Source organism: Mycena indigotica, assembly GCF_014461135.1.
Source record: "Mycena indigotica strain 171206Taipei chromosome Unknown Mind.scaff0003, whole genome shotgun sequence".
NCBI lineage: Eukaryota > Fungi > Basidiomycota > Agaricomycetes > Agaricales > Mycenaceae > Mycena > Mycena indigotica.
Genome location: NW_023503002.1, coordinates 3,763,240 through 3,790,487, shown reverse-complemented (window position 1 = coordinate 3,790,487; position 27,248 = coordinate 3,763,240). Strand labels below are relative to the sequence as shown.

Here is a 27,248-nt window from a genome sequence, read left to right as displayed (position 1 = left end):
GCTGGGAATGGCGTGCAATCGCGCGGGGCGGCTGGGCTGATTCCGTCGATTCGATTTGGCGATAAAAGCGGCAGATAGGCGCAGCGATAGGCCGGAATCCATGGCGCCCTCTGTGTCCGACTTACAGCCTGTCGCGCCGCCGGAGACGCGGGAGAGGAGAGCATCATCGATGCGGTGAAGAAAGAGGTGTGTTCATGGCTCGCTATCTTGTTTGCAAGACTGACGGTATTCAAGCAGGCGAACTTGAAGAAAGGCCCCTCGTACCCGTTCTACTACCCCGTCTTCGACAACACGCAGAAGTACCCGCCGATCGAGCCCTTCGGTGCGGTATCACGCTTCCCTCCTCCCTCTGGCTGACTTTTTGTGCAGAGCATTCTGACGCGGGCCACCGCGCTGACCGCGCCAAACCGCACCTGCTCACCCCCAACACGACAACGCGCGACATCAGCCCGTACCTCGGGACGGAGATCAAGGGCGTGCAGATCTCGCAGCTCTCCAACGCTGGCCTCGACGAGCTCGCGCTGTACGCTGCCGAGCGCAAGGTCCTCGTGTTCCGCGACCAGGACTTCAAGGACATCGGGCCAGACCGGCAGTTGGAGATCGGATCGTGCGTGATTGTTTTAACAAATAGCAATGCTCTAACTAGTGCAGATACTTTGGCCCCATTCACCAGCATCCGACTTCGGGGAATGTTGTTGGATACCCGCAGTTCCATGTCGGTAAGTCTACTACTTGTTTCATTCGAAAGCCAAAAATGACGGCTTTCCTTAGTCTATCGCGATGAGGACCAGGACCGCTTCGAAGACTATTTGGGCGGCGAGCGCACGAATCGCACAAGCTGGCACTCCGATATTGTACGCCTTTTTTTTCCTTATCATACCCTGGACGTCAATTGATTGCTTGCAGACTTATGAACGACAGCCTCCCGGCACCACCATCTTCTTCATCCTCGACACCGTATGTTCACAGATTTCTACTGATCTGTCATGCATTGATTCGTTATGAAGCCCGAAGGCGCGGGTGGGGACACGCTCTTCCTCTCTCAAGTCGAGGCCTACAAACGGCTCTCGCCCGAGTTCCAGAAACGCCTCGAGGGCCTGAAAGTCCTCCATTCCGGCGTCGCCCAAGCCGAATTTTCGCGCAAACGGAATGGGCCTGTTCGGCGCGAGCCAATCGAGTCCATCGTGCGTCTCCCTACCACTTCTACTGACTTCACTTCTCATATTACCTCGGCAGCACCCGCTAGTCCGCGTACACCCCGTGACGGGCGAGAAGGCGCTGTACGTCAACCAGGCGTTCACGCGCTCGATCGTCGGCTTCAAGCGCGAGGAGTCCGACTACCTACTCAACTTCCTCTTCAACCACCTTGTGACGGGGGCGGACTTCCAGATCCGCGCGGCGTATGAGCCCGGGACCGTCGTTGTGTGGGACAACCGCGTGACGTGCCACTCGGCGACGCTTGATTTTGAGCGCGCGAGGCGGCGCCATGCGGTGAGGTTGACGCCGCAGGCGGAGGTCCCGATCGCGGGCTGAGGGTGGGTGCTATTATTGTGTGTATGTGCATATAAATGGAAAGCAGTTTGGCTGTACTGTGGTCTTACCTGAGCCTGTCCAACTAAAAACAGTCTCGCTGAGGAGCTCTTCTCGCCACGGCTGGGAATCAATGATGGGATACTTAGCGCTACCTGGATCCTCGTCTTCTGCTCCAGCTCGGAGCTTCTCCTGCTCTACCTTGGCCTACTAGCAGGCTTAAAAGAAGCTCCTTCCTCCTTCGACATTCAAATTCTCCCATTCACTTTCCTCCACCACTAAATCATCTTGGCAATGGTCCGCCTGCTCAGCACCGTGGTCGCCTTCCTCGCCGCCTCCCTCACCGCCCAAGCATGCGAATACTGCCAATGTCTCTACGAGGACGGTAGCCACTGCTGTCTCTACACCGTACGCATGCACTCTCTCAATGCACAATAATTGACGGACAGTCTTCCAGGCCGGCACTGGCAGCGAGAGCGACTGCACGACCGTGTGCGCGTCGGTGCACAACGCGAACGGCGACACGTGCCGCGACGGCGGGAACATCAACTACAAGTGCGCGTCGCTCGCTGAGTGCGACGACCGCTCGCACTGCCGCGAGAGCCGCGGGTGTGTATAGGTGCCGAGTGCCCACCCGAGGACTCAGAAGAAAACTGGAGCATTTTTTACAATTTTAACAATGGTCACCTTTATTGATCAGAAAAAAAAGTTTAAAAAATGTCAACTAGATAGGAAAGAAATTTAAACAGAAAAATACTTGTCAGATTGTAATATAAAGAGGGTGCCTATGTGGGAAAACTGGAGTATATCTGGGCATTAGAGGCTTTTTTGTATGACAATGTTGATTCCTTTTTTCTCATAAGATTGTTGTTCTTGTAAGGGCAACCTCGCGAGACAGAGTGGCACCAAGAGAACGGCGCAATGATGGGCGAGTCTGTACAGAGTAGTTTGTCTGATAAATGCCATATTTAGACAGTAATTTGAGCTGTGATTTTGACACAGGAAAAAACTAGGTATAAATCTTAGATATATCTGAGCATTGATCTTCAGGAAAAACCTCGGATATTTCTGACAGATAAAGCAACAGATGAACTTGTCTTTGGCTTCTGAATGATAATTTTTTGTGGGTTTATCCAGTAGGAAAACCACCCATGTACATTTTTCTTACAGAGAAATGTCTGGATTTATCTAAAATTTATCACTAGTTTTTTCCTTTGTAAAAATGTCAGGATAAATCAATGGATAAATATCACATTGATTTATAAGTTTTACTCTGAGTTTTTGTGCTGAAAAAATGTCAGCTTTATTCCCGGATTTTCCTTGTAGCAAAAACTATCATTTATATAGGGGGTTTTATCATACAAAAAATCTATAGATAAATTAGGAATTCATTCATCCATGTATAACTCTCCCAGAGGTTACGATCATCTGTGCGTTACGCGTAGTCACGCGCAACCTGATCGTGATCTGTCACCCGTAACGAACACGTAAGACACCTTTTTCTTCCTCTCGACCCATGGCACCTCCACGGCTGCCCCCAGAGCTTGTCGCCCTCATAGTGGGGCATATAACCGACCGCGAGTCACTGCGGAGCTGTGCGCTGGCGGCTTCAGTGTTCGTCGAGCCGTGCCAGCGGCGCATCCACCAACGGCTGCTGCTGGCGACCACGCGTTATTCTGACCCTGCCGATGTTACGACGGTCGACGGCGATGGTGATCCAAGGGCTGCCCCCGAACCGCTGACCCTCCATTGTGTCCCTTACATAGAGGCGGCGCGGCAGCTGGAGGCGGCCCCGCATCTCGGGGCATATGTGGTTACGCTGCTGATCGTGCTCCAGCCGACCCAGGGGGGCTTGGAAGAGGTGGCGGCGCTACATGCGGTACTCGGGCGGATAACCCGGGTTACGCAGGTCCGAGTGCTAGGAGACGACGACATCCAATGGGCTGCCGTGCCACGGGGGATAACGGATGCTCTCGTTACTTGGCTGGCTGCCAGGCGTATACGGGGTTTTTTTTAAAAAGATCCCTTGTAATTAGAATATTAACATTTTTAAAAAACATCAGTGATTTACAAGTCTTCCCCTCATTTTAATAAAATCCACGCTGTCAAACTCTGTATCTTTCTTGGCACCTTGGCATCAACAATTTTTTTCATCTTTTTTAGCCTTTCCCCTACTCAGTATTTTCCCCATACTTAAGGAATTTTCCACACGTCAGGTCTGGGGCCTTATAGCTACCACACTGCCCACCCTGACAAGGCTTTTCAACCTTTTAAACCTTTTTTTGATCTCTCATTTCCCTATGTAAAACCCGCCTTTTGGCAGGGGCATAAATTAGAGGCATTTTTTAAAAACATTAACACTGGTAATGAGAAGGCTTTTTTAAAAAAAACCCCGTGTACAGGTGTGGCTGCAGCGTCACGGGCGATGCTCCGCGATCTGGCGATAGAGATGATCTACGGGCTGCCGCGGAGCGTACTCCATGTTGTGCTCCGATCGGCGTGGACGGTGACGCTGCTCGCGATGGGGCTGGCACAAGGCGACGCCGCGGGGGATGTGTATCGCGGCCCGACTGGCCCGGCCTGCACCGTCTTGTGCATAGCGGTTGCCCCTACGGTGGAGCATGCCTTTTTAGACCCCGAGTTTGCTTGCTACCTTACCACGCCCACATTGGGTCTCGACATCAGCGGCATGAACATTCTGTCCTTCGCTGCGGCGCCGACAGTCGAGCGACGAGCGCCTGCGCCTCGCGTGCCTCTGTACGTCATCCTTCTTACTTGATGTGTCTGCTAATTGATTGCACCTGCCAGTCCTCGCCGATGATGAGGAGTTCGCGCTTCCCGCATCCCTCCCACTCCTGCGCGAGCTCGAGCTCCACGTGGACGAGCAATATATCACCAACAATGGCGGCACCACGCTCGTCCCACGGCTGCTCGCGCTCTTCTCCCGCCCGCACGCTGCCCCGGGCCTCGTGTGGCATCGCCTTCATTGTCTCCGTCCCTGGCCCGGATGTGCTCCCTGGCCCCGGCCCCGCTATGCACGCACTCGACGCCCGCGCTTGACGCGTTCCCGGCGCTCCGGACCGTGCTCTGGACACCCTTCGCACCACCGGGCCCAGGCCAAGCTAAAGTGATGCGCATGTTCAAAGAAGGCCTGTGCTTGGCGCTCCCGATGACGGCTGCGCGCAGGCGGATCATCGTCCGCCAGCCAGAGCCAGAGTTTTAGCCCGCCGCTTCTTGAAGTAAAATTGAGCACACCACGGCGAAATGCAGAGCTCGGATCTCTGAGTTCGGCAAATGGTGGCAGTTTGTCATTCTTTACCGGGATCGCTGAACACTGTTCACATTTTTCCCTTCTTGAATAATAATTTTGTCACCTTTTGTATTATAAAAACCCTAATCCCAATTTATATAACCACCATTGCATCACAGCACCGGCACATCAATCACTGGCAATCAGGTGCCACGTCGTCCCTTGGCTTCTCGCGCATCTCTTGCCACATCCAGCGTCAGCTATCCCGTCGAGACAATTGCTTGTAGACTTGGGGGGCAACGACCTCACGCGCCACATAAGCCGGGGATCATGTGGAAAGAACACTTCACGCAATGCGCACTCCGGATCCGCGACGCTGGAATTTCGAACGCGCGCAACGCCTCAGCAGTGCCGAATGTGGAGTGTATACTTAAATGGAACTTGTCCACTCTTTCGCGCCAAAAACCTGGACATCGGTGCTATATCCACTCTGACGTGTCCGAATCGATGGGCCGAGACGTGCGTGGGATGCTGGCGCCGCGGCGAAGTGGGGAGTCGAGCTTGGAGTTGAGTGTGCATGCGTGTTGCGGGAATCGAGTGAAAGGTGAGCAGACTGTGGCGGTTTAGCGCATCTGCCAGTGCCCCTCATCAACCTGAATTTTAGTTCCACAGCGCAGGGATAAGAAGCCCCCCGCATACCCACGATCATCACGGGAAACTCTCACGGCCTCGCAGAAGCCACGCGGATAGGCAGAGGCATGCAGCGGACAGCTCGACCCCTCGACGTCCCCTTCGTCTCAAACCACCACTATGTCGTCTCCCCCACCTCAGCAGAAGAAGAGCCATAGTCATGCCCTTGATTATGCAGCTGAAGCTGTTGGATTAGCTGCCAAGGTTGCACCTAGTATCCCTGTGGCTGGTGACGCGATTGGGATAGCACTTGAAGGAGTACAAGGTCTTCTGAATCTTGTCTCGGTGAGACTTACTTCATAAGTATCTCTGACATGAGTTTCAAATGTGTTGCAGACAGCAAATAGCAACAAGGAAGAGCTTCCAGCACTCATCCAGAAGCTTAAATCTTTATGTGCCATGCATATGGAGACAGCCCAGGTAGAACCCATTACACAGTCATATAAGGTTTTCCAGGAGTTTCAAAGGTGAGATCTATGGTGCTTCTGAAACAGCTGACACTGACACTTTTACTAGTGAATTGCAGCCCTTTATTGTTCGGTGTGACAAGCTCCGCGAGAAATCCCAGAAGAAGAGATATTTGTGGCTAAGTCCAATTTTTGCAAAAGATCTTAAACATGTCAAGATCAAACTCCATGAGTTGGCAGAAGAATACATGGTAGGAAATGCCCTGTCCTGCATCCTGCATCCTTATTTTTATCAAACACTAAATAAATGGTAGATAAAAAACAGCAGTATCTTGAGTGCAACTCAAGAAAGGATGGAAGCAGATGGTAAGTTGACACCCTGCAAATGTATACTATTGATCTGTCCATAGTAAAGATGAAATATGCTATGAATATGCTGGCCAACAAGTACAAGGTGTCTGCCAGATACAATGCTGACAATACTCCAGATGTATGTCTTGAAGGCACACGGGTGGAAATTATAGCCCAAATCATTGATCACCTTACATCTCTCACTCACACACATCAATTTTTGCTGCTCAGTGGTTCTGCTGGCTCTGGGAAGTCAACTATTGCTAAGACTGTAGCTGAGAAACTTGCCAAATGCTCAGCTCTTGCAGCCTCATTTTTCTTTTCATCTCGCTTTACTGGACGTAGTGACAGCTCCAGCGTGCCTATTGCACTTGCCTATCAGCTAGCTCAGTATAATCCACAGTTCCAACAGCTGCTGTCAAATTTTCTGGAGGAGAACAAGTTTCAGGTTCTAGATGAAAATACTGCCAACCAATTTGACAAGCTTGTGGTTCAACTGCTATGCAAGATGGACTTTCCTGCTGGCTCTCCATTGTGGATAATCTGCCTGGATGCTTTGGATGAATGTGGGGAAAATCATGGTGAAACTGTAGTTTCATGGCTTTCTGCTGCTAGGAACAAGATTCCTTCCCAAGTCCGGTTCTTCTTAACTGGACGGCCAGAAGTTCCTGCGACTATCATGACAGGACCACTCCGGGTAGCTGCCTTTGAGATGAAACTAGATGATCAAGATCCAACAACTGTGGAAGCAGACATTCAGAAGTATCTTGACTTTAAACTGCCAATCAATTCACCAAAGTGGCATAACAAGGAAAAGGCTGCTTCAGCTCTCTTATATATTAAACAACAGTCAGCAGGATTATTTATCTATGCAGCAACATCTGTCCTGTATATTGACCATAAGGGGTCCCAGAAATGGGATAAGGAAGCGGAGTATCTCCGAGGGCTTAAAAGGGGCCATAAAGAGATCAATGCCCTTTACCATGGGATTGTGTCAGCTGTGGCTAAGCCACCCTACAGAGCAGATGAACGAGAGGCAGTTGCCTATGCAAGACAACTTCATATTCTGTATGTTGTACTTAATTTGGTGGAGCCACTAGATCTTGAAAGTCTCTCCACATTGCTGGAAGAGACAAAGGAGGATGTTCACAGCACCTTGATGGAGCTCAGTGCAGTAATCCATGTTCCAGATCTCAGGGATCATATGGGACTGGTCTATATATATCATCTATCCTTCAAGGAGTTCATGCTTCAGGCACCAGAAGAACACCAGAATGGAGATTTATGCTGTAGTTCAGAAGGAGCCCAGACATATGTCTTTGGACAAGTACTTCAAATATTGAGAGCACAGTTGAAATTCAATATCTGCAACATTCCTACATCCCATAAGTTGAATTCTGAGCAGAATATTGATATTGTGGCAAACATTTCAAAGGTCTTACAATATTGCAGCAAGCATTGGATAAGGCACATCACTATGAATAGTCAAGATACAAATGCTCTGAGAGAGTTTCTAAAGATGAAGTGGTGTTTATGGGTAGAGGTTGTTAGCTTGATAGGATACATTGGGGAGACAATCTATCAGATTCAGAGTATTGTTAGTAGGTTAAATAAGGAGGTAGGCCACTGTCATGTCACAATGCACTTATGATTGACATTATTGGATGATTAGGGCCAGAACCAGGGGCTCTGGAATCAGCTAGAGGATATGGGAAGATTTCTGATGGTCTTTGGGAAATGTATCAGTCAGAGCACACCTCATTTGTATGTCTCAGCTCTATGGCAAATTCCAAGGCAAGCAAGATGTCATGAGTTGCTGGATGAATATAAGATAAAGGGCTTGGTTATAAGCCAAGGCCATTGGATAAAGTGGCCTACTTTCCTGCTTGGGATTCAAGCTGAGAGTAGGGTCAATGCAGTAGTATTCTCTCCAGATGGGAAGAGAATTGTCTCTGGGTCAGATGATAGAACAGTCCGCATTTGGGATGCGGCAAGTGGTGAGCCAGTGGGAGCTCCTCTCACAGGACACAGCAATTGGGTTCGATCTGTTGCCTTCTCCCCAGATGGCAAGAGAATTGTCTCTGGGTCAGATGACAGAACAGTTCACATTTGGGATGCAGCAAGTGGTGAGCCAGTAGGAGCTCCTCTCACAGGACACACTGATTATGTTCAATCTGTTGCATTCTCCCCAGATGGACAGAGAATTGTCTCTGGGTCAGATGACAAGACAGTTCGCATTTGGGATGCAGCAAGTGGGGAACCAGTGGGAGCTCCTCTCACAGGACACACATATGGGGTTCAATCTGTTGTCTTCTCCCCAGATGGGAAGAGAATTGTCTCTGGGTCAGATGATAAAACAGTTCGCATTTGGGATGCAGCAAGTGGTGAGCCAGTAGGAGCTCCTCTCACAGGACACAATAGTTGGGTTCAATCTGTTGCGTTCTCCCCAGATGGCAAGAGAATTGTCTCTGGGTCAGATGATAAAACAGTTCGCATTTGGGATGCAGCAAGTGGTGAGCCTGTAGGAGCTCCTCTCACAGGACACAGTAATGATGTTCGATCTGTTGCGTTCTCCCCAGATGGCAAGAGAATTGTCTCTGGGTCAGATGATAAAACAGTTCGCATTTGGGATGCAGCAAGTGGTGAGCCTGTAGGAGCTCCTCTCACAGGACACAGCAATTGGGTTCAATCTGTTGCCTTCTCCCCAGATGGGAAGAGAATTGTCTCTGGGTCATATGACAAAACAGTTCGCATTTGGGATCCGGCAAGTGGTGAGCCAGTGGGAGCTCCTCTCACAGGACACAGCAATTGGGTTCAATCTGTTGCCTTCTCCCCAGATGGACAGAGAATTGTCTCTGGGTCAGATGACAAGACAGTTCGCATTTGGGATGCAGCAAGTGGTAAGCCAGTGGGAGCTCCTCTCACAGGACACACATATGGGGTTCAATCTGTTGTCTTCTCCCCAGATGGGAAGAGAATTGTCTCTGGGTCAGATGATAAAACAGTTCGCATTTGGGATGCAGCAAGTGGTGAGCCAGTGGGAGCTCCTCTCACAGGACACACATATGGGGTTCAATCTGTTGTCTTCTCCCCAGATGGGAAGAGAATTGTCTCTGGGTCAGATGATAAAACAGTTCGCATTTGGGATGCAGCAAGTGGTGAGCCAGTAGGAGCTCCTCTCACAGGACACAATAGTTGGGTTCAATCTGTTGCGTTCTCCCCAGATGGCAAGAGAATTGTCTCTGGGTCAGATGACAAAACAGTTCACATTTGGGATGCGGCAAGTGGTGAGCCAGTGGGAGCTCCTCTCACAGGACACAGCAATTGGGTTCAATCTGTTGCCTTCTCCCCAGATGGGAAGAGAATTGTCTCTGGGTCATATGACAAAACAGTTCGCATTTGGGATCCGGCAAGTGGTGAGCCAGTGGGAGCTCCTCTCACAGGACACAGCAATTGGGTTCAATCTGTTGCCTTCTCCCCAGATGGACAGAGAATTGTCTCTGGGTCAGATGACAAGACAGTTCGCATTTGGGATGCAGCAAGTGGTAAGCCAGTGGGAGCTCCTCTCACAGGACACACATATGGGGTTCAATCTGTTGTCTTCTCCCCAGATGGGAAGAGAATTGTCTCTGGGTCAGATGATAAAACAGTTCGCATTTGGGATGCAGCAAGTGGTGAGCCAGTAGGAGCTCCTCTCACAGGACACAGCAATTGGGTTCAATCTGTTGCCTTCTCCCCAGATGGACAGAGAATTGTCTCTGGGTCAGATGACAAGACAGTTCGCATTTGGGATGCAGCAAGTGGTGAGCCAGTAGGAGCTCCTCTCACAGGACACACTGATTATGTTCAATCTGTTGCATTCTCCCCAGATGGACAGAGAATTGTCTCTGGGTCAGATGACAAGACAGTTCGCATTTGGGATGCAGCAAGTGGTAAGCCAGTGGGAGCTCCTCTCACAGGACACACATATGGGGTTCAATCTGTTGTCTTCTCCCCAGATGGGAAGAGAATTGTCTCTGGGTCAGATGATAAAACAGTTCGCATTTGGGATGCAGCAAGTGGTGAGCCAGTAGGAGCTCCTCTCACAGGACACAATAGTTGGGTTCAATCTGTTGCGTTCTCCCCAGATGGCAAGAGAATTGTCTCTGGGTCAAATGATGAAACAGTTCGCATTTGGGATGCAGCAAGTGGTGAGCCTGTAGGAGCTCCTCTCACAGGACACAATAGTTGGGTTCAATCTGTTGCGTTCTCCCCAGATGGCAAGAGAATTGTCTCTGGGTCAGATGATAAAACAGTTCGCATTTGGGATGCAGCAAGTGGTGAGCCTGTAGGAGCTCCTCTCACAGGACACAGTAATGATGTTCGATCTGTTGCCTTCTCCCCAGATGGGAAGAGAATTGTCTCTGGGTCATATGACAAAACAGTTCACATTTGGGATGCGGCAAGTGGTGAGCCAGTGGGAGCTCCTCTCACAGGACACAGTAATGATGTTCGATCTGTTGCCTTCTCCCCAGATGGGAAGAGAATTGTCTCTGGGTCATATGACAAAACAGTTCACATTTGGGATGCGGCAAGTGGTGAGCCAGTGGGAGCTCCTCTCACAGGACACAGCAATTGGGTTCGATCTGTTGCCTTCTCCCCAGATGGCAAGAGAATTGTCTCTGGGTCAGATGACAGAACAGTTCACATTTGGGATGCAGCAAGTGGTGAGCCAGTAGGAGCTCCTCTCACAGGACACACTGATTATGTTCAATCTGTTGCATTCTCCCCAGATGGCAAGAGAATTGTCTCTGGGTCAGATGACAGAACAGTTCACATTTGGGATGCAGCAAGTGGTGAGCCAGTAGGAGCTCCTCTCACAGGACACACTGATTATGTTCAATCTGTTGCATTCTCCCCAGATGGACAGAGAATTGTCTCTGGGTCAGATGACAAGACAGTTCGCATTTGGGATGCAGCAAGTGGGGAACCAGTGGGAGCTCCTATCTGTTGCGTTCTCCCCAGATGGCAAGAGAATTGTCTCTGGGTCAAATGATGAAACAGTTCGCATTTGGGATGCAGCAAGTGGTGAGCCTGTAGGAGCTCCTCTCACAGGACACAGTAATGATGTTCGATCTGTTGCCTTCTCCCCAGATGGGAAGAGAATTGTCTCTGGGTCATATGACAAAACAGTTCACATTTGGGATGCGGCAAGTGGTGAGCCAGTGGGAGCTCCTCTCACAGGACACAGCAATTGGGTTCAATCTGTTGCCTTCTCCCCAGATGGCAAGAGAATTGTCTCTGGGTCAGCTGACAGAACAGTTCACATTTGGGATGCGGCAAGTGGTGAGCCAGTGGGAGCTCCTCTCACAGGACACAGCAATTGGGTTCGATCTGTTGCCTTCTCCCCAGATGGCAAGAGAATTGTCTCTGGGTCAGATGACAGAACAGTTCACATTTGGGATGCAGCAAGTGGTGAGCCAGTAGGAGCTCCTCTCACAGGACACACTGATTATGTTCAATCTGTTGCATTCTCCCCAGATGGCAAGAGAATTGTCTCTGGGTCAGATGACAGAACAGTTCACATTTGGGATGCAGCAAGTGGTGAGCCAGTAGGAGCTCCTCTCACAGGACACACTGATTATGTTCAATCTGTTGCATTCTCCCCAGATGGACAGAGAATTGTCTCTGGGTCAGATGACAAGACAGTTCGCATTTGGGATGCAGCAAGTGGGGAACCAGTGGGAGCTCCTATCTGTTGCGTTCTCCCCAGATGGCAAGAGAATTGTCTCTGGGTCAAATGATGAAACAGTTCGCATTTGGGATGCAGCAAGTGGTGAGCCTGTAGGAGCTCCTCTCACAGGACACAGTAATGATGTTCGATCTGTTGCCTTCTCCCCAGATGGGAAGAGAATTGTCTCTGGGTCATATGACAAAACAGTTCACATTTGGGATGCGGCAAGTGGTGAGCCAGTGGGAGCTCCTCTCACAGGACACAGCAATTGGGTTCAATCTGTTGCCTTCTCCCCAGATGGCAAGAGAATTGTCTCTGGGTCAGCTGACAGAACAGTTCACATTTGGGATGCGGCAAGTGGTGAGCCAGTGGGAGCTCCTCTCACAGGACACAGCAATTGGGTTCGATCTGTTGCCTTCTCCCCAGATGGCAAGAGAATTGTCTCTGGGTCAGATGACAGAACAGTTCACATTTGGGATGCAGCAAGTGGTGAGCCAGTAGGAGCTCCTCTCACAGGACACACTGATTATGTTCAATCTGTTGCATTCTCCCCAGATGGCAAGAGAATTGTCTCTGGGTCAGATGACAGAACAGTTCACATTTGGGATGCAGCAAGTGGTGAGCCAGTAGGAGCTCCTCTCACAGGACACACTGATTATGTTCAATCTGTTGCATTCTCCCCAGATGGACAGAGAATTGTCTCTGGGTCAGATGACAAGACAGTTCGCATTTGGGATGCAGCAAGTGGGGAACCAGTGGGAGCTCCTCTCACAGGACACACATATGGGGTTCAATCTGTTGTCTTCTCCCCAGATGGGAAGAGAATTGTCTCTGGGTCAGATGATAAAACAGTTCGCATTTGGGATGCAGCAAGTGGTGAGCCAGTAGGAGCTCCTCTCACAGGACACAATAGTTGGGTTCAATCTGTTGCGTTCTCCCCAGATGGCAAGAGAATTGTCTCTGGGTCAGATGATAAAACAGTTCGCATTTGGGATGCAGCAAGTGGTGAGCCTGTAGGAGCTCCTCTCACAGGACACAGTAATGATGTTCGATCTGTTGCCTTCTCCCCAGATGGGAAGAGAATTGTCTCTGGGTCATATGACAAAACAGTTCGCATTTGGGATGCAGCAAGTGGGGAACCAGTGGGAGCTCCTCTCACAGGACACACATATGGGGTTCAATCTGTTGTCTTCTCCCCAGATGGGAAGAGAATTGTCTCTGGGTCAGATGATAAAACAGTTCGCATTTGGGATGCAGCAAGTGGTGAGCCAGTAGGAGCTCCTCTCACAGGACACAATAGTTGGGTTCAATCTGTTGCGTTCTCCCCCAGATGGCAAGAGAATTGTCTCTGGGTCAGATGATAAAACAGTTCGCATTTGGGATGCAGCAAGTGGTGAGCCTGTAGGAGCTCCTCTCACAGGACACAGTAATGATGTTCGATCTGTTGCCTTCTCCCCAGATGGGAAGAGAATTGTCTCTGGGTCATATGACAAAACAGTTCACATTTGGGATGCGGCAAGTGGTGAGCCAGTGGGAGCTCCTCTCACAGGACACACTGATTATGTTCAATCTATTGCATTCTCCCCAGATGGACAGAGAATTGTCTCTGGGTCAGATGACAAGACAGTTCGCATTTGGGATGCAGCAAGTGGTGAGCCTGTAGGAGCTCCTCTCACAGGACACAGTAATGATGTTCGATCTGTTGCCTTCTCCCCAGATGGGAAGAGAATTGTCTCTGGGTCATATGACAAAACAGTTCGCATTTGGGATGCAGCAAGTGGGGAACCAGTGGGAGCTCCTCTCACAGGACACACATATGGGGTTCAATCTGTTGTCTTCTCCCCAGATGGGAAGAGAATTGTCTCTGGGTCAGATGATAAAACAGTTCGCATTTGGGATGCAGCAAGTGGTGAGCCAGTAGGAGCTCCTCTCACAGGACACAATAGTTGGGTTCAATCTGTTGCGTTCTCCCCAGATGGCAAGAGAATTGTCTCTGGGTCAGATGATAAAACAGTTCGCATTTGGGATGCAGCAAGTGGTGAGCCTGTAGGAGCTCCTCTCACAGGACACAGTAATGATGTTCGATCTGTTGCCTTCTCCCCAGATGGGAAGAGAATTGTCTCTGGGTCATATGACAAAACAGTTCACATTTGGGATGCGGCAAGTGGTGAGCCAGTGGGAGCTCCTCTCACAGGACACAGCAATTGGGTTCAATCTGTTGCCTTCTCCCCAGATGGGAAGAGAATTGTCTCTGGGTCATATGACAAAACAGTTCGCATTTGGGATCCGGCAAGTGGTGAGCCAGTGGGAGCTCCTCTCACAGGACACAGCAATTGGGTTCAATCTGTTGCCTTCTCCCCAGATGGACAGAGAATTGTCTCTGGGTCAGATGACAAGACAGTTCGCATTTGGGATGCAGCAAGTGGTAAGCCAGTGGGAGCTCCTCTCACAGGACACACATATGGGGTTCAATCTGTTGTCTTCTCCCCAGATGGGAAGAGAATTGTCTCTGGGTCAGATGATAAAACAGTTCGCATTTGGGATGCAGCAAGTGGTGAGCCAGTAGGAGCTCCTCTCACAGGACACAATAGTTGGGTTCAATCTGTTGCGTTCTCCCCAGATGGCAAGAGAATTGTCTCTGGGTCAAATGATGAAACAGTTCGCATTTGGGATGCAGCAAGTGGTGAGCCTGTAGGAGCTCCTCTCACAGGACACAGTAATGATGTTCGATCTGTTGCCTTCTCCCCAGATGGGAAGAGAATTGTCTCTGGGTCATATGACAAAACAGTTCACATTTGGGATGCGGCAAGTGGTGAGCCAGTGGGAGCTCCTCTCACAGGACACAGCAATTGGGTTCAATCTGTTGCCTTCTCCCCAGATGGCAAGAGAATTGTCTCTGGGTCAGCTGACAGAACAGTTCACATTTGGGATGCAGCAAGTGGTGAGCCAGTAGGAGCTCCTCTCACAGGACACACTGATTATGTTCAATCTATTGCATTCTCCCCAGATGGACAGAGAATTGTCTCTGGGTCAGATGACAAGACAGTTCGCATTTGGGATGCAGCAAGTGGGGAACCAGTAGGAGCTCCTCTCACAGGACACACTGATTATGTTCAATCTATTGCATTCTCCCCAGATGGACAGAGAATTGTCTCTGGGTCAGATGACAAGACAGTTCACATTTGGGATGCGGCAAGTGGTGAGCCAGTGGGAGCTCCTCTCACAGGACACAGCAATTGGGTTCGATCTGTTGCCTTCTCCCCAGATGGCAAGAGAATTGTCTCTGGGTCATATGACAAAACAGTTCGCATTTGGGATGCAGCAAGTGGTGAGCCAGTAGGAGCTCCTCTCACAGGCCACATACATGGGGTTCAATCTGTTGCCTTCTCCCCAGATGGAAATACAGTTGTTTCTGGGTCATATGATACCACAATCCGCATATGGGATAGTAGCACAGCACAGGTTAATCTCTCCCTATCCTGGAATATTGATGATGATGGTTGGGTTCTCTCCTCCACTGGGAATCTACTGTTCTGGCTACCTCCACATCACCGCCTTGGCTTCCGCATGCCACTGAACACCAAGGTCATTGGTGTTCCTGAAGTTGTCTTTGACTATCAGCACTTTGTTCATGGAGAGGATTGGGCTTCCTACTATAAGCCTCCTTCTTCTTGATATACTTCAATAGTACTTGCATGTATGATATGTGTAATACTTAGCCCTGCAAGTCTGCTTAGTGTATATAGCCAAGGATGATACATGTAGGATTTAGACATACTGTAGCTGTTTGTAGGAGTGAAACATCACACAGAACGGCTGGGGTGTTTCGTTGCAGTATCGTGAAACGCATCACGGTCAACGGTCATACTGTGTCAGGTTTTGTACCAAACGAAAAAATACATTATTTTGAGCAATGAAGCATATTATAGTTGATGGACGAGGAGTAGATATATGTTTGCGTTTCATGGCGGATGCGGATGCGATGCAGGGTGCGGAGTGAGCGTGAAAGTAGGTACAGACAGTACAATATTCTCTTTATATATGATCAGCAGTAAAATTGTCGAAGCACTGACAGAATGTGTCAAACAATGCATGAGAGTCATCCCTGCCACTTCAACTCATCCGTCCCTCATGCACTCATTGTTTCAGTCACATGACACCCATCACGCTCAATGCAACCACTGTTTCCTGTTTCAGTCCGTTGCAAGTGCATCATGGTTGGAAAACTGTTTCACTCCTACAAACAGCTACAGTAGTACTTTGATTAACTGCCCCCTGATTTTATATTTTTTTATGTGCCCAAGAAGACTGAAAAATTTCATTTTGATTTTGGCAAGGTCTTTTCTTTTTGGCTGTGTAATGGGTAACCTGGACACTTGGTCGCCAGACTACACAGTATACTTCAAGGCTATTAGTATAGGCTGCGTAATAGGTAACATGGAAACTTGATTGCCAGACTACAGTATACTTCAAGGCTATTCTTATAACAACTTCAGTGCGACAGCGACCGAGGGACAACAACACCACACAACGAGAATCAACAGCTCGATCCTATCATTCTGATTGTTTCCGTCTCAATATACACTCCAAATCGACTATACTTTTAACTTAGGCGCCGAATCCACATCCGCCTCCGCCGCCGGGGCCCTCCGCGACCGCGCGCGCGCCGCACTTGCCAGCTACAACACCGTCAGCACGGAACGCTCAGTCGTAAGTAGAAAGAAGAGACGCACTGTTCTTGGTGCAGCACCCGCTCGCACACTCGCCGTCGTTCGCGCACGCGCCGGTGATGAACTGCGTGCCGGGCGGCTTGCCGCTGCCAGCCGCCGCAGCGGGTGGTGCAGCAGCAGCAGGGGGTGCAGCAGCAGCGGGGGCGCCTCCAGCAGCGGGGGCAGCGCCGAAGCCGCAGCCTCCTCCACCGCCGGGGCCTTCAGCGACAGCACGTGCGCCACATTTGCCAGCTAAACGCGGTCAGTTCAGTGGGAGAGTGGAAGGGGAGCAAGACGCACTGTTCTTGGTGCAGCAACCAGACGCGCACTCGCCGTCGTTCGCACACGGGCCGGTGATGAACTGCGTGCCCGCGGGCTTGCCGCTTCCAGCAGCTGCAGCGGGGGGCGCGGCGGCGGCGGGAGGAGCAGCGGCGGCGGGGGGTGCAGCGGGCTTAGCGGCGCCGACGCCGCCAGCGACGAAGCCGCATCCGGTCTTGCCAGCCTGGGTCTGCGCGCCGACGCCCGAGCAGATTCCGGACGGGCCGGCGCAGCAGCCGGAGGCACAGTCCTTCTCGGAGAGACATTGGCCGCCGATGAACTGTTTGCCGACGCCGTTACCGACGTTGGCCGCACCAGCGGGGTCGAAGGGCGGGCCACCAACATTCGGTGGGGGCGTAGCGGGGGCGGCGGCCGCGGGGGGCGCAGCAGCGGCCGGGGGAGCAGCAGGCTTAGCCGCGCCAACACCGCCAGCAACAAATCCACACCCGGTCTTGCCCGCCTGCGTCTGCGCGCCGACGCCGGAGCAGATGCCCGACGGGCCGGCACAGCACCCGGAGTTGCAGTCGGCGGCGGAGAGGCATTGGCCGCCGATGAACTGCTTGCCCGCGCCGTTGCCGACGTTGGGGACGCCGGCGGGGTCGAACGGCGGGCCGCCGACGTTGGGCGGTGGGGCGGCGGCTGCTGCGGCTGCCGGGGCGGGCGCGGCGGCGGCAGCACCACCGGCGCCGAATCCGCAGCCTCCGCCGCCGCCGGGGCCTTCGGCGACTGCACGGGCACCGCATTTGCCGGCTGTGGCCAAGGTCAGCGAGGAGGAAGGAAGGGGAAGGGGACGCACTGTTCTTGGTGCAGCAGCCCGAGGCGCAGTCGGCGTCGGACGAGCAGGGGCCCGTGATGAACTGCGTGCCAGCGGGGACACGGGGGATTACCATGCCGGAGACGGCGAGCGCCACTGCAAGCGCATGTCAGCATCTGTGGCAAGGAAGGAAGGGAGACGCACTGTTAACGGCGAACGCGACCCTCAGGAAAGAAGTCGCGACCATGGTTGTTAGAGTAGGTAGTCGTAGTCGTTAGGAAAGAAGTATAAGCGGGACTGGCGAAGAGGCGGGAAAAAGGCAGACAAAGACACACGCAGTGTGCTCTGGAAGAAAGGAAAAAGAAAGGGGCGGGGTGAGGGCGAGGGCGAGGGAGACCGGGAGCTCTGCCCGTCCGACGCTCCACAAGGCCCTTTATACCGTGCCGCGTGCCAAGCGGAGAAGCGATCGCATATCACATCACATCAGTGGCGCTGCGGCGTTGCGACAAGACGTTGCCATGGCCGCAGCCATGCCCACCAGCAGTGAACGTCGTGCGCCTTCGACGGGAGGCACACCGCACGAGATGATCATCCCAGGGCTAGCTTCGCACTCACCAACTCCTATTAATTGTGGCCCAAGCCAACCAGTCTGCCATCAGCATATCACGCCCCAGCGCCGCCACATGCCCATCGCGGCGATCATGCCCATGCTATACGTGCGGGAAGATCGGCGCCGCACACGTCCTCCGACCGCGGCTAAATTGGGGCCAGAACACAATCAGCAGCCCGCGAAGCCATCACGCAGACGTGCGGTTCTCCATCGCCGCACATCTTACGCCTAGCCCCCCGCGACGGACGACGGACGACGGTCGCCGCTCGACGGTCGTCAGGCCCGCGTTGGCACTTGGCTGGGGCAAGCCGAGGGTGCAGGCTCAGGCTGGGCGGACAGAGTGGATGGGTACGTCAGCACGTCGACGTCACGGCCAGGGCGTGATCGGGTCGCAACTTGGCCTCGATACCCACGTTCTTTCCGCTCCAGTCGCTGGGCCTCAAAACTGCGGAGCGCACACTGGCTTGACGCGCATTCACGCCCGCCCCCGTTTAAGCCGCCTCCGCTCCTCGAGGAGATTAAGCGAAGCACCGGGCCCGGGCGGGGACGACGGTGACGCCCCATCCCACTTGCAGCGCTGCGCTCGCCCGCTTCGGAACTCGAGGGAGCAAGAAGGGCGGGGTTCGCCGTCCGCGTCCCGCCACTAAATCGCTCTATGCCCCGGTATGGATAATGGTACTACTTACTTATGTGGACTCCCAATGCCCGCTCGCCGCGGCAACAGATCCAGAGTTTGTAGAAACAAGCAACGCACAACGCTCGCTCCACCCACCCGCGCCAGAAGCGGCGTCCAGCTGCAGCTTCGCCGTCCGCATCCCGCCGCTAGTCACCATCTTCTTTGCGTATATAAAGGAGCAGCACCCTACCGTAGCTCCCCAGACCCCCAAACAAACAAACTTGACTCGTCGCAAAAACTGTACGTGCTCCCTTGCGTCGTCGCCCTGCTGAGTCTGACGGCATCGCACACCCACAGCACCCAAAACCCGAACTTGACAACATGCGCCTCCTCACCACGACGCTCGCGCTCCTCGCCGCGGCGGCCACGGCCTCCGCGTGCCGCTGGTGCCAGTGCCTCAACGCGAGCGGCGGGCACTGCTGCCTCTACACCGTGCGTCCCCTCTCCCAGCCTCGTCGCTCCCGCAGTTGCTGACTGCCCCGTCCCGCAGGCGGGCGACACGAACACGGACTGCGCAGCGGTGTGCCAGACGGTGCACGACGCGAACGGGAACACGTGCAACGCGGGCGGGAGCAGCAAGTGCGCGACGCTCCCCGAGTGCAACGACCGCTCGCACTGCCGCGAGAGCCACGGCTGCTTGTAGGCCCAGCAAGCCCTAACGTGTGGAATTGGACGTGACTGTAGTACCTGTACTCATAAGAAGTGTTGAAGACATCATTGTTGAAACCAATTCAAGATCCGAATATAGGGTTGGAAAGTCTTGTTTCGACCCCCTCCTGCCATATAGGGTAATATGTGCCGATGATTAGCATCATGTGACCACTGATGCGATCAAAAAGTGAGCCAAAAAATTTAATCTTCATGAAACTTTTTTTTAACAAAAATATGTATTTGTATATGTGTGTAGGTATATATGTACCTGAAACTTTCAAACACACATTTGCATGCATGTGTAACAGCCTGCTAAACTATCCCTTTGTTGTTCTCCTACCATTCTTGACTAATAAATGTTGCTTTGAAGACTACTGTTTAGCAAAACTGGTATCTGCTCCTTTCAAGTTATAAAAAAACAGTTTCTCATACATATTAAATTAGTATTTAGGATGATATCAAGAAAATTGTTTGTCATAATAGGTGGCCCAATCCTTCCCATGAATAAAATTCTCATAGTTGAAGCTAACCTGAGGAGCACCAATAACCTTTGTAGTTAAAGGCCATGTATGCGATCTGGAGGTAACCACAACAATAAGTCATCATCTCCAGACATCACCCAACCACTCTCTTCAGTCCTCCAGAATGGGGCAGAGATTAGCTTTTCATTTGTGATATCTGATATACGGACTGTCCCATCAAGTGACTTAGATGCAACTTTATCACCATCTGGTGAAAATATAACAGACAGTACCCGCTCTGTATGGCCAGCAAGAGGAATTCCAATTTGTTTTCCATATGTAGCATCCCATATGGAGACCATCCTGTCATGAGACCCAGAGGCAACTATACTACTATCAGGTGAGAATGTAAGAGAGATCACAGGACCACTGTGCCCAACAAGAGAAGGTCCAATTTGTTCTCCTGTTAGAACATTCCATATACAGATCATTCCATCTTGAGAACCAGATGCAACTCTGGTACCATCAGGTGAGAATACAACTGATTCTACTGAGCTACTATGCCCAGTTCCAACAAGAACTGCTTCAGTATGCTCTTGACCAGCAGTATTTATAATGTGGACAGTTCCATCATGAAACCCACAAACCATCTTCTTGGTATCCTGGGAAAATGCAATAGATATCACCAGCTGACCCTTGCCAACAAGAGGAGCCACAATCTGCTCTCCAGTCTTTGCATCCCACACAAAAGCCTTTAAATCGGGCGATCCAGATACAATTCTAGCTGCAGGAGGTTTACCTTGTGCCTCCCTTGTAAGATCCCAAATAAGGCTTGTTGTATTAGAGACAGAGGCAATTCTATCACCAGCTAATGAGAATGTAACTGACAATACCCAGCCATCATGCCCCACAAGTGGTGCTCCAATTTGTTTTCCACTTATGACATCCCATATACAAATTGTCTTATCAAGAGATGCAGAAGCCATTCTGGTGCCATCTTGTGAGAATATCAGAGATGTCACTGAGTCATTATGCCCAATCAGAGGAGGTCCAATTGGGTCTCTACTGGTGGCATCCCATATGTTGATTGTCCTGTCTTCAGATCCAGAGACAATTCTCTTAGCATCTGGAGAGTATGCAACTGACCTCACTGGACCAGTATGCCGAGAAAGAGGAGCTCCAATTTGCTTCCCAGTTTTGGCATCCCATATGCAGACTGTGCTGTCACTAGACCCAGAAACAATTCTGTTACCATCTAGTGAGAATGCAACTGCCCTCACTGAGGCACTTGTGTGCTCACTCATAGCCACTCTACCTTCCTGTTGACTTATGACATCCCAGATATAGATACTGGAACTAGATGCAGAGGCAATTCTATTGCCATCTGGTGAGAATGAAACAGATATAACCTGCTCACTGGCATCATGCCCTGCAAAAGGAGTTCCAATTTGCTTTCCACTAGTAACATCCCAAATACAGATTGTCCCATCTCTATGTCCAGAGGCAATTTTGTCTTCATCTGGTGAGAATGCAACAGAAATTACAGGCTCACTATTGCTGAACAAACAAGCCCCAATTTGTTCTCCACTAATTGCATCCCATATACAGATACTCTGATCATCAGACAATGAGACAATTTTTGTGTGATTGGGGGAGATGGCCTGAGCTTGCATTGCTATACTACACTGAGTTTTCTGTTTGGTTGTCATATCCCAGATGCAGATTGTTCTATCCTTAGACCCTGACATAATTGTGTTGCCATCCTGTGAGAATGAAAGGGATATGATTTCATCACTGTGTCCAGTTAGATGCTCTCCTAACTGCTTCCCACTTGTGGCTTCCCAGATGCGGATAGTCCCATCACCAGACCCTGAGGCAATAATCTTCCCATCTGGTGAGAATGCAACAGAATTTACCCAGTCTCTGTTTTCAGCAAGATGAGCTCCAATTGGCTTTCCAATTTGCTCCCCACTTGTAGCATTCCATAGGCAGATAGATGTCATATAAGACCCAGAGACAATCATATTGCCATCAGGTGAAAATGCAACTGCACATAACCCAGACCCAACCTGAATTTCAGATAGGATTGTTGACCAGTTGCTCCAGCGACCTGTCTCCAAGACCAATGCTTGCTGTTGAGGATTTGATAGCTCATATGTCAGTGCCTGTAAGGGAAGTTGAGACAATGCTGATATGTAAAGATGTGGTGTGCTCTTGGTAATACATTTCCCAAAGACTTGGAGAAATCTACCAATGTCTAGTAGCAGGGCTTTGAGTCCTGGGTTCTGCAAATGTTTTAAAATTATAAACCCTCTGAATAGATAGAGACATAACTGACCTTAATCTCTTTTGCACAATGCTGGATCTGCTGTATTGTCTTGCCAACATGATCTACCAGACTTATCACCTCAACCCAGAAGCACCACTTGAGCTTTAAGAAGTTCAGAATACTCTCCAAACTTTGATCATGTGTAGTGATATGCTCTATCCAGTGCCTGCTGCAGTATTCTAGCACCCTGGAAATGTTTCCCCTGATATCAATCATCTGTTCTTGATTTGATTTGTGAGATGTTGGGATGTTACAAATGTTAAATTTCAACTGTTTTGATAATATCTGTAGCACTTGTCCTATAACATATGTCTGAGCTTTCCCAGCACTGCAACTTAGATCTGGATTATAGTGGTCTCTAGGTGGCAAGTGCATGAAATCTTTGAAGGATAAGTGATATATCTGTACTAGTCCAGTATGATCATTCTCATCAGGAATGTGTATTACTGCACTGAATTCCATCAGAGTGCTGTGAGTATCCTCTCTGGTCATATTGAGAAATGTAGAGAGACTATCAAGATCTAATGGCTCTACCAAATTCAGAACAGTGTGCAAGACAGCAAGTTGTTCTTGATATCTATCCTGCTCCTGTGGATCAGGATCTTGACCAAGTGGTTGGATTACCACTGAAATAATGCCATTATAGAGTTCCTTCAGTGCTTTATGACCCTTTGGAAGAGTCTGAAGATACTCTGCTTGCCTATCCCATATTTTATGTCCCTTATGGATAAAACGTACACAAGTGGCCGCATATATAAATAGTCCAGCTGAATGTTGTGTGATATATGAGAGAGCTAAAGCAGCTTTTGACTTGTCATGCCATTTTACTGAAGTGCTAGGCAATTTAGAGTTGAGATATTTGCTAATATCTGTTTGTACAGTTGTCCTATCCAAATTGTCTAATTTCACATGAAATAGTGACAAATTATGCTGTTCTCTCATGATAGACCTAGGAATCTCTGGCCGACCAGTCAAGAAAAACCCGAACATATGGAGGAAGCTGGCCCTTTGCAGCATTAAGCCATGATATTATGATGTCACCATGACTTTCCCCACATTCATCCAGGGCATCTAGACAAATAATCCAAAATGGTGACCCAGAGGTAAAATTTAGTTTGCCTAACAACTGTACCACAAGTTTGTCAAACTGATCCGAAGTGTTTTCATCTAGAACCTGAAACTGGGTTTCAAGAAGAAAGTCTACCAGAAGCTTCTTAAACTGCATATTGTACTTGGCTAGCTGACATGCAAGTGCAACAGGCAAGCTAGAACTATCACTTCGTCCAGGAAAGCGGTATGAAAAGAAGAATGATGCAGCAAGATTCTTGTCTTTTGCTAGTAGTGTTGCTATAGTTTTGGCAATAGTTGACTTTCCAGAACCTGCAGATCCACTAAGAAGTACAAATTGTGATGTGTGACTGGGGGAAATCAAGTGATCAATGATATCATTTATAACTTCCACTCGTGTATCCTCAAGACATAAGTCCGGAGTGTTTTCGGCATTATATTGGGCTGGGACTTTATATTTGATAGCAAGTTTATCCATGACCCTGTTGATTTTATCTAATAATAGAGTTAATTGAATATTACCATAGTTTTAGACTCACTATCTGTCTCTATTCTGTGAACAGCTTCATTTAAAATACTGATGCTTCTTAGCTACCAGCCATTTAAGTTATCTATGACAAGGTTTATTTGAGATCTTACCAGAAAGTCTTGAGATAGTTCCTGAAGCTTGACTTTGATATCACTTATACTTTTCTTGATAAAGGAACTCTTTAAAAGATTTCTCTTCTTTTTTGAAGCTTCATAAAGTGCTTGACATTCCAAGATAAATGGCTTCAAATTACTAAACTCAAAGATTCAGCATACAGGGGGTCTTATAATTGATGTCTAACCTCTGCAACTCATTGAAATCCTTCTGGGACTGTGACACTTGATTCATGTGGACTATTTGCATTCCACACAAGGCTTCAAGCCGTCTGATAAGCTCAGGAAGCTCCTCTTTGTTTGAACTTGCAGTCTATGGCCTGTGAGAATATGTAACATAACAATAGTCTTGCCTTACCGAGACTAGCTGCAGAAGGCTTTGGACTCCTGCCAGTGCTGCGCTGATTGCTTGACCAGCAACCGGAATACTCGGTGTAACCTTAGCAGCCAGTCCGACTGCTTCAGCTGCAACATCCAGGGCTTCAATTGTCTTTTGTGCAGACTTCTGTGCAGGGGGGAGGGGGAGTGGCAACATGGTAGTTGGGAGGAAAGACGTTGAGTAGCAGATACAATGTGAGACCTTGTGGGTTTCATCTGTCACTGTCCATGATCGGGAGAAGTGGCAGAGTTATTGAAATGACGCCTCCTGAAGTCAGGCTCATCAGCAGTTGTATGAATGATATGAATGATATGAATGATACATTCGAGACGTCAGACCACAAATAGTCATCCGTGTGAGTGGTACCCACACCCATGGTTACTCCAACGAGATGCGCACATCAACTTGAACTCCTCCGCCTCTCCCAAAATTTGCCTTCTCTTCAATGCCAAGGCAAGATAGCTCGTCAATGGCCCCACATCTATCCTGCCTCTGCCTGGTCACCGAAACCTGTCCAGCGGTTGGTTGTCGACGTCGGCTTTACGCCATTTGCTGATCGGCATCGCCAACGTCGTCTTGATCTGTTTCTTTTAGTTAGGAGCGGGTTCCATCTCCGAGCTTGAGCTCTCGACCACGGGTGCTCCAGGTGGCTACCATTCAAGTACATGGCTACCATTCAAGTACAACAGAGGGACGATGGGCGGGGGCGGCGGTCCGGAAACGGCGGAGTCGTCACGTCCGGGTCCGCGTTGCACCGGAGTAAAAGCTCAACGAGATTCGGAGCATGCGTCGGAGCCAGTAAATGCATCAGCATTATTATAATCTTACAGAATCAATCTAGGCTCGTAACTTGAATCTTGGACGACGATCTTTCCCGTCTTGGCCATGTGCGGTAGGCCGCGCAGCACCACCTGCTCAAATGACACCACGGCCTCGTGTCTCCGGTCCTCAAAGGCGCCGGCCACCGGCAACCATCGCAGCATGCTCAGTGACGTGAGTGCCTGCAGCGCGTCGTCGAGCGGGTGCATTATGTCGTCAGAGAGCGGCGCCAGCGGGAGCGCGGACTGCGGCCCCAGCAGAACGACGAGGGTGATTTCCGAAAGTTTGGGGCATGCTTCATCCGCTGCGACGGCGCGCAGGAGGCGCGGAAGGACTTGGGACTGGGGGGCCACAGATGGGTTGTTTGTCGGCCTATAGAGATGGTACAATCCGATGGTTAGTTGGAGAGCGCGGAGCTGGGGAAGGCGGGCGGGGAGCGCTACGGGAGCTGCGTCTGTTAACCCTACAATGTGCGCTCAGTATGGTCATGCGGAAGGCCAAAGCTTGACGCACAGACGCAGTTCAACTGGAGCATGGTGAGTGTTGCTGCCGATGGGTAACACAGTGTGCTCAGGTTCATCGGCGTCGCTCTCGTCTCTAGCATGTGGAGCTGGTTGAGGTGTTCTGTGAATTCAGACTGCTGCAGTACGTCCTCTGCACTTGAAGCATACGCGATGCGCAGCTCCCGAATAATGAGCTGCCATTCCCTTTCGTTCACCCGCCGAATCCACTCCGCCTCCTCTTCTGCACTCTCGGTCCCCGGTTCGGGGTCGACGCTGAGACTGACTTCGATGACATGAAAAGTCGGGCTGGAGATGAGGAGCACAAGTAGCGCCGCCTTGGATAGCTCCGCAATGCGCGATAGCATGATCTGCACCAGCGTCGCCTGCGCCAAAAGCCATTCGAGCAACGAACTCCGCACTGCGCTGCTCACAGTTCCCCACATGATCCCATCCGCCCCGAAGAGTGCGCATCGTGTGACCCGCATCAATCCTTTGAAGATCGCTGTCACCAGCTCTTCCGCGTCCGCTGGGTCGTCCCCTTCCTCGGACGCCAGGAGGATGTTGACCCTCAGGACATAGCGCGCAAGATGGGGCGTTGCCGCTAAATGGCGCCCCGCTTCCACATAGGTATATACCGGTTGTAGCTCGGGCATCGCTTGGCTGGCCTCACGGGCGTCGTCTTTGTCGCTCGACGTCGTGAACGACAATTGGTTGTGCAGCCGCTTTTGGCAGGCGTGGACGAATACGGACGCGGCAAGCGCACAGTTCTGTAGGCAGGCACGGTCCGGGAGGTGCTCCACTATGAGGCCGAGAAGCTCGAGTGGCAGCCGCGGGCCACTCATGGTCGGGAGTCGGGACGAAGTTAGGGAGGGAAAAAAGTGACGTGTGACGTGCCTCTTCACCTCTCTTCACACGTCACACAGCACGTCACATTCCTTGCTTGTCGTCAACGGCCATCATGGCTTCTCAGAGCTTCGGCCGGTCGCAACTATTGTTTGCCCAAGTCTCTCACATTGACAGTCTGTCGAAATTACGCCGGCGACATAACCTCAGGGTGCGGCAGTCTTTCCTAGTGTTCGTCACGGGTGGCGTGACCCGTGACGGGCCGCGAGGACGGGCCGGTGCGGGTACGGGTACGGGCCTGGTGCCTTGAACCCGCTGGCCCGCACCTTGGCCCGCCGGGCCCGGCTGACCGGCATACCGGTGGTCGGCGGGCAAGGCCGGGAGCTGTCGCGTCCCTTGAACGGAGGTCTGGCCAAGGTCCGGGCAGCCCAGACCTCGTTGTCGGGCGATAACTCGACATCGACACACATTTGGCAGTGCATCCGGCGAGATCCGCCGCTGATCAGATCGTGCGGGCCGTGGGCAACCGGGCTACCCGCGGCCCG

General features: G+C 50.8%; 4 protein-coding genes across 4 annotated transcripts; 2 read left to right on the top strand and 2 right to left on the bottom strand.

Moving 5' to 3' along the window:
• Positions 1-100: 100 nt before the first annotated feature.
• Positions 101-1,533, top strand: MIND_00385400 (Alpha-ketoglutarate-dependent taurine dioxygenase; the record flags this gene model as incomplete). The annotated part of the gene is made up of 8 exons (XM_037360685.1): positions 101-174; positions 219-322; positions 370-607; positions 652-719; positions 772-854; positions 907-957; positions 1,008-1,184; positions 1,237-1,533. The coding sequence occupies 8 exons, from the start codon at positions 101-103 to the stop codon at positions 1,531-1,533; spliced, it is 1,092 nt and encodes a 363-aa protein (XP_037223570.1).
• Positions 1,534-5,590: 4,057 nt separating this feature from the next.
• Positions 5,591-7,571, top strand: MIND_00385300 (WD-REPEATS-REGION domain-containing protein; the record flags this gene model as incomplete). The annotated part of the gene is made up of 6 exons (XM_037360684.1): positions 5,591-5,755; positions 5,807-5,937; positions 5,987-6,128; positions 6,192-6,243; positions 6,288-7,441; positions 7,491-7,571. 6 exons carry the CDS (start codon positions 5,591-5,593, stop codon positions 7,569-7,571), a joined length of 1,725 nt encoding a protein of 574 aa, XP_037223569.1.
• Positions 7,572-16,549: 8,978 nt separating this feature from the next.
• On the bottom strand, positions 16,550-17,969 carry MIND_00385200 (uncharacterized protein; the record flags this gene model as incomplete). Its single annotated transcript, XM_037360683.1, has 5 exons — positions 16,550-16,620; positions 16,675-16,902; positions 16,951-17,718; positions 17,765-17,878; positions 17,927-17,969. 5 exons carry the CDS (start codon positions 17,967-17,969, stop codon positions 16,550-16,552), a joined length of 1,224 nt encoding a protein of 407 aa, XP_037223568.1.
• A 7,393-nt stretch (positions 17,970-25,362) lies between these two features.
• On the bottom strand, positions 25,363-26,714 carry MIND_00385100 (uncharacterized protein; the record flags this gene model as incomplete). The annotated part of the gene is made up of 2 exons (XM_037360682.1): positions 25,871-26,714; positions 25,363-25,820 (listed from the first exon to the last, which is right to left on the bottom strand). The coding sequence occupies exons 1-2, from the start codon at positions 26,700-26,702 to the stop codon at positions 25,363-25,365; spliced, it is 1,290 nt and encodes a 429-aa protein (XP_037223567.1). The 5' UTR covers positions 26,703-26,714.
• Between the last annotated feature and the right edge of the window lie 534 nt (positions 26,715-27,248).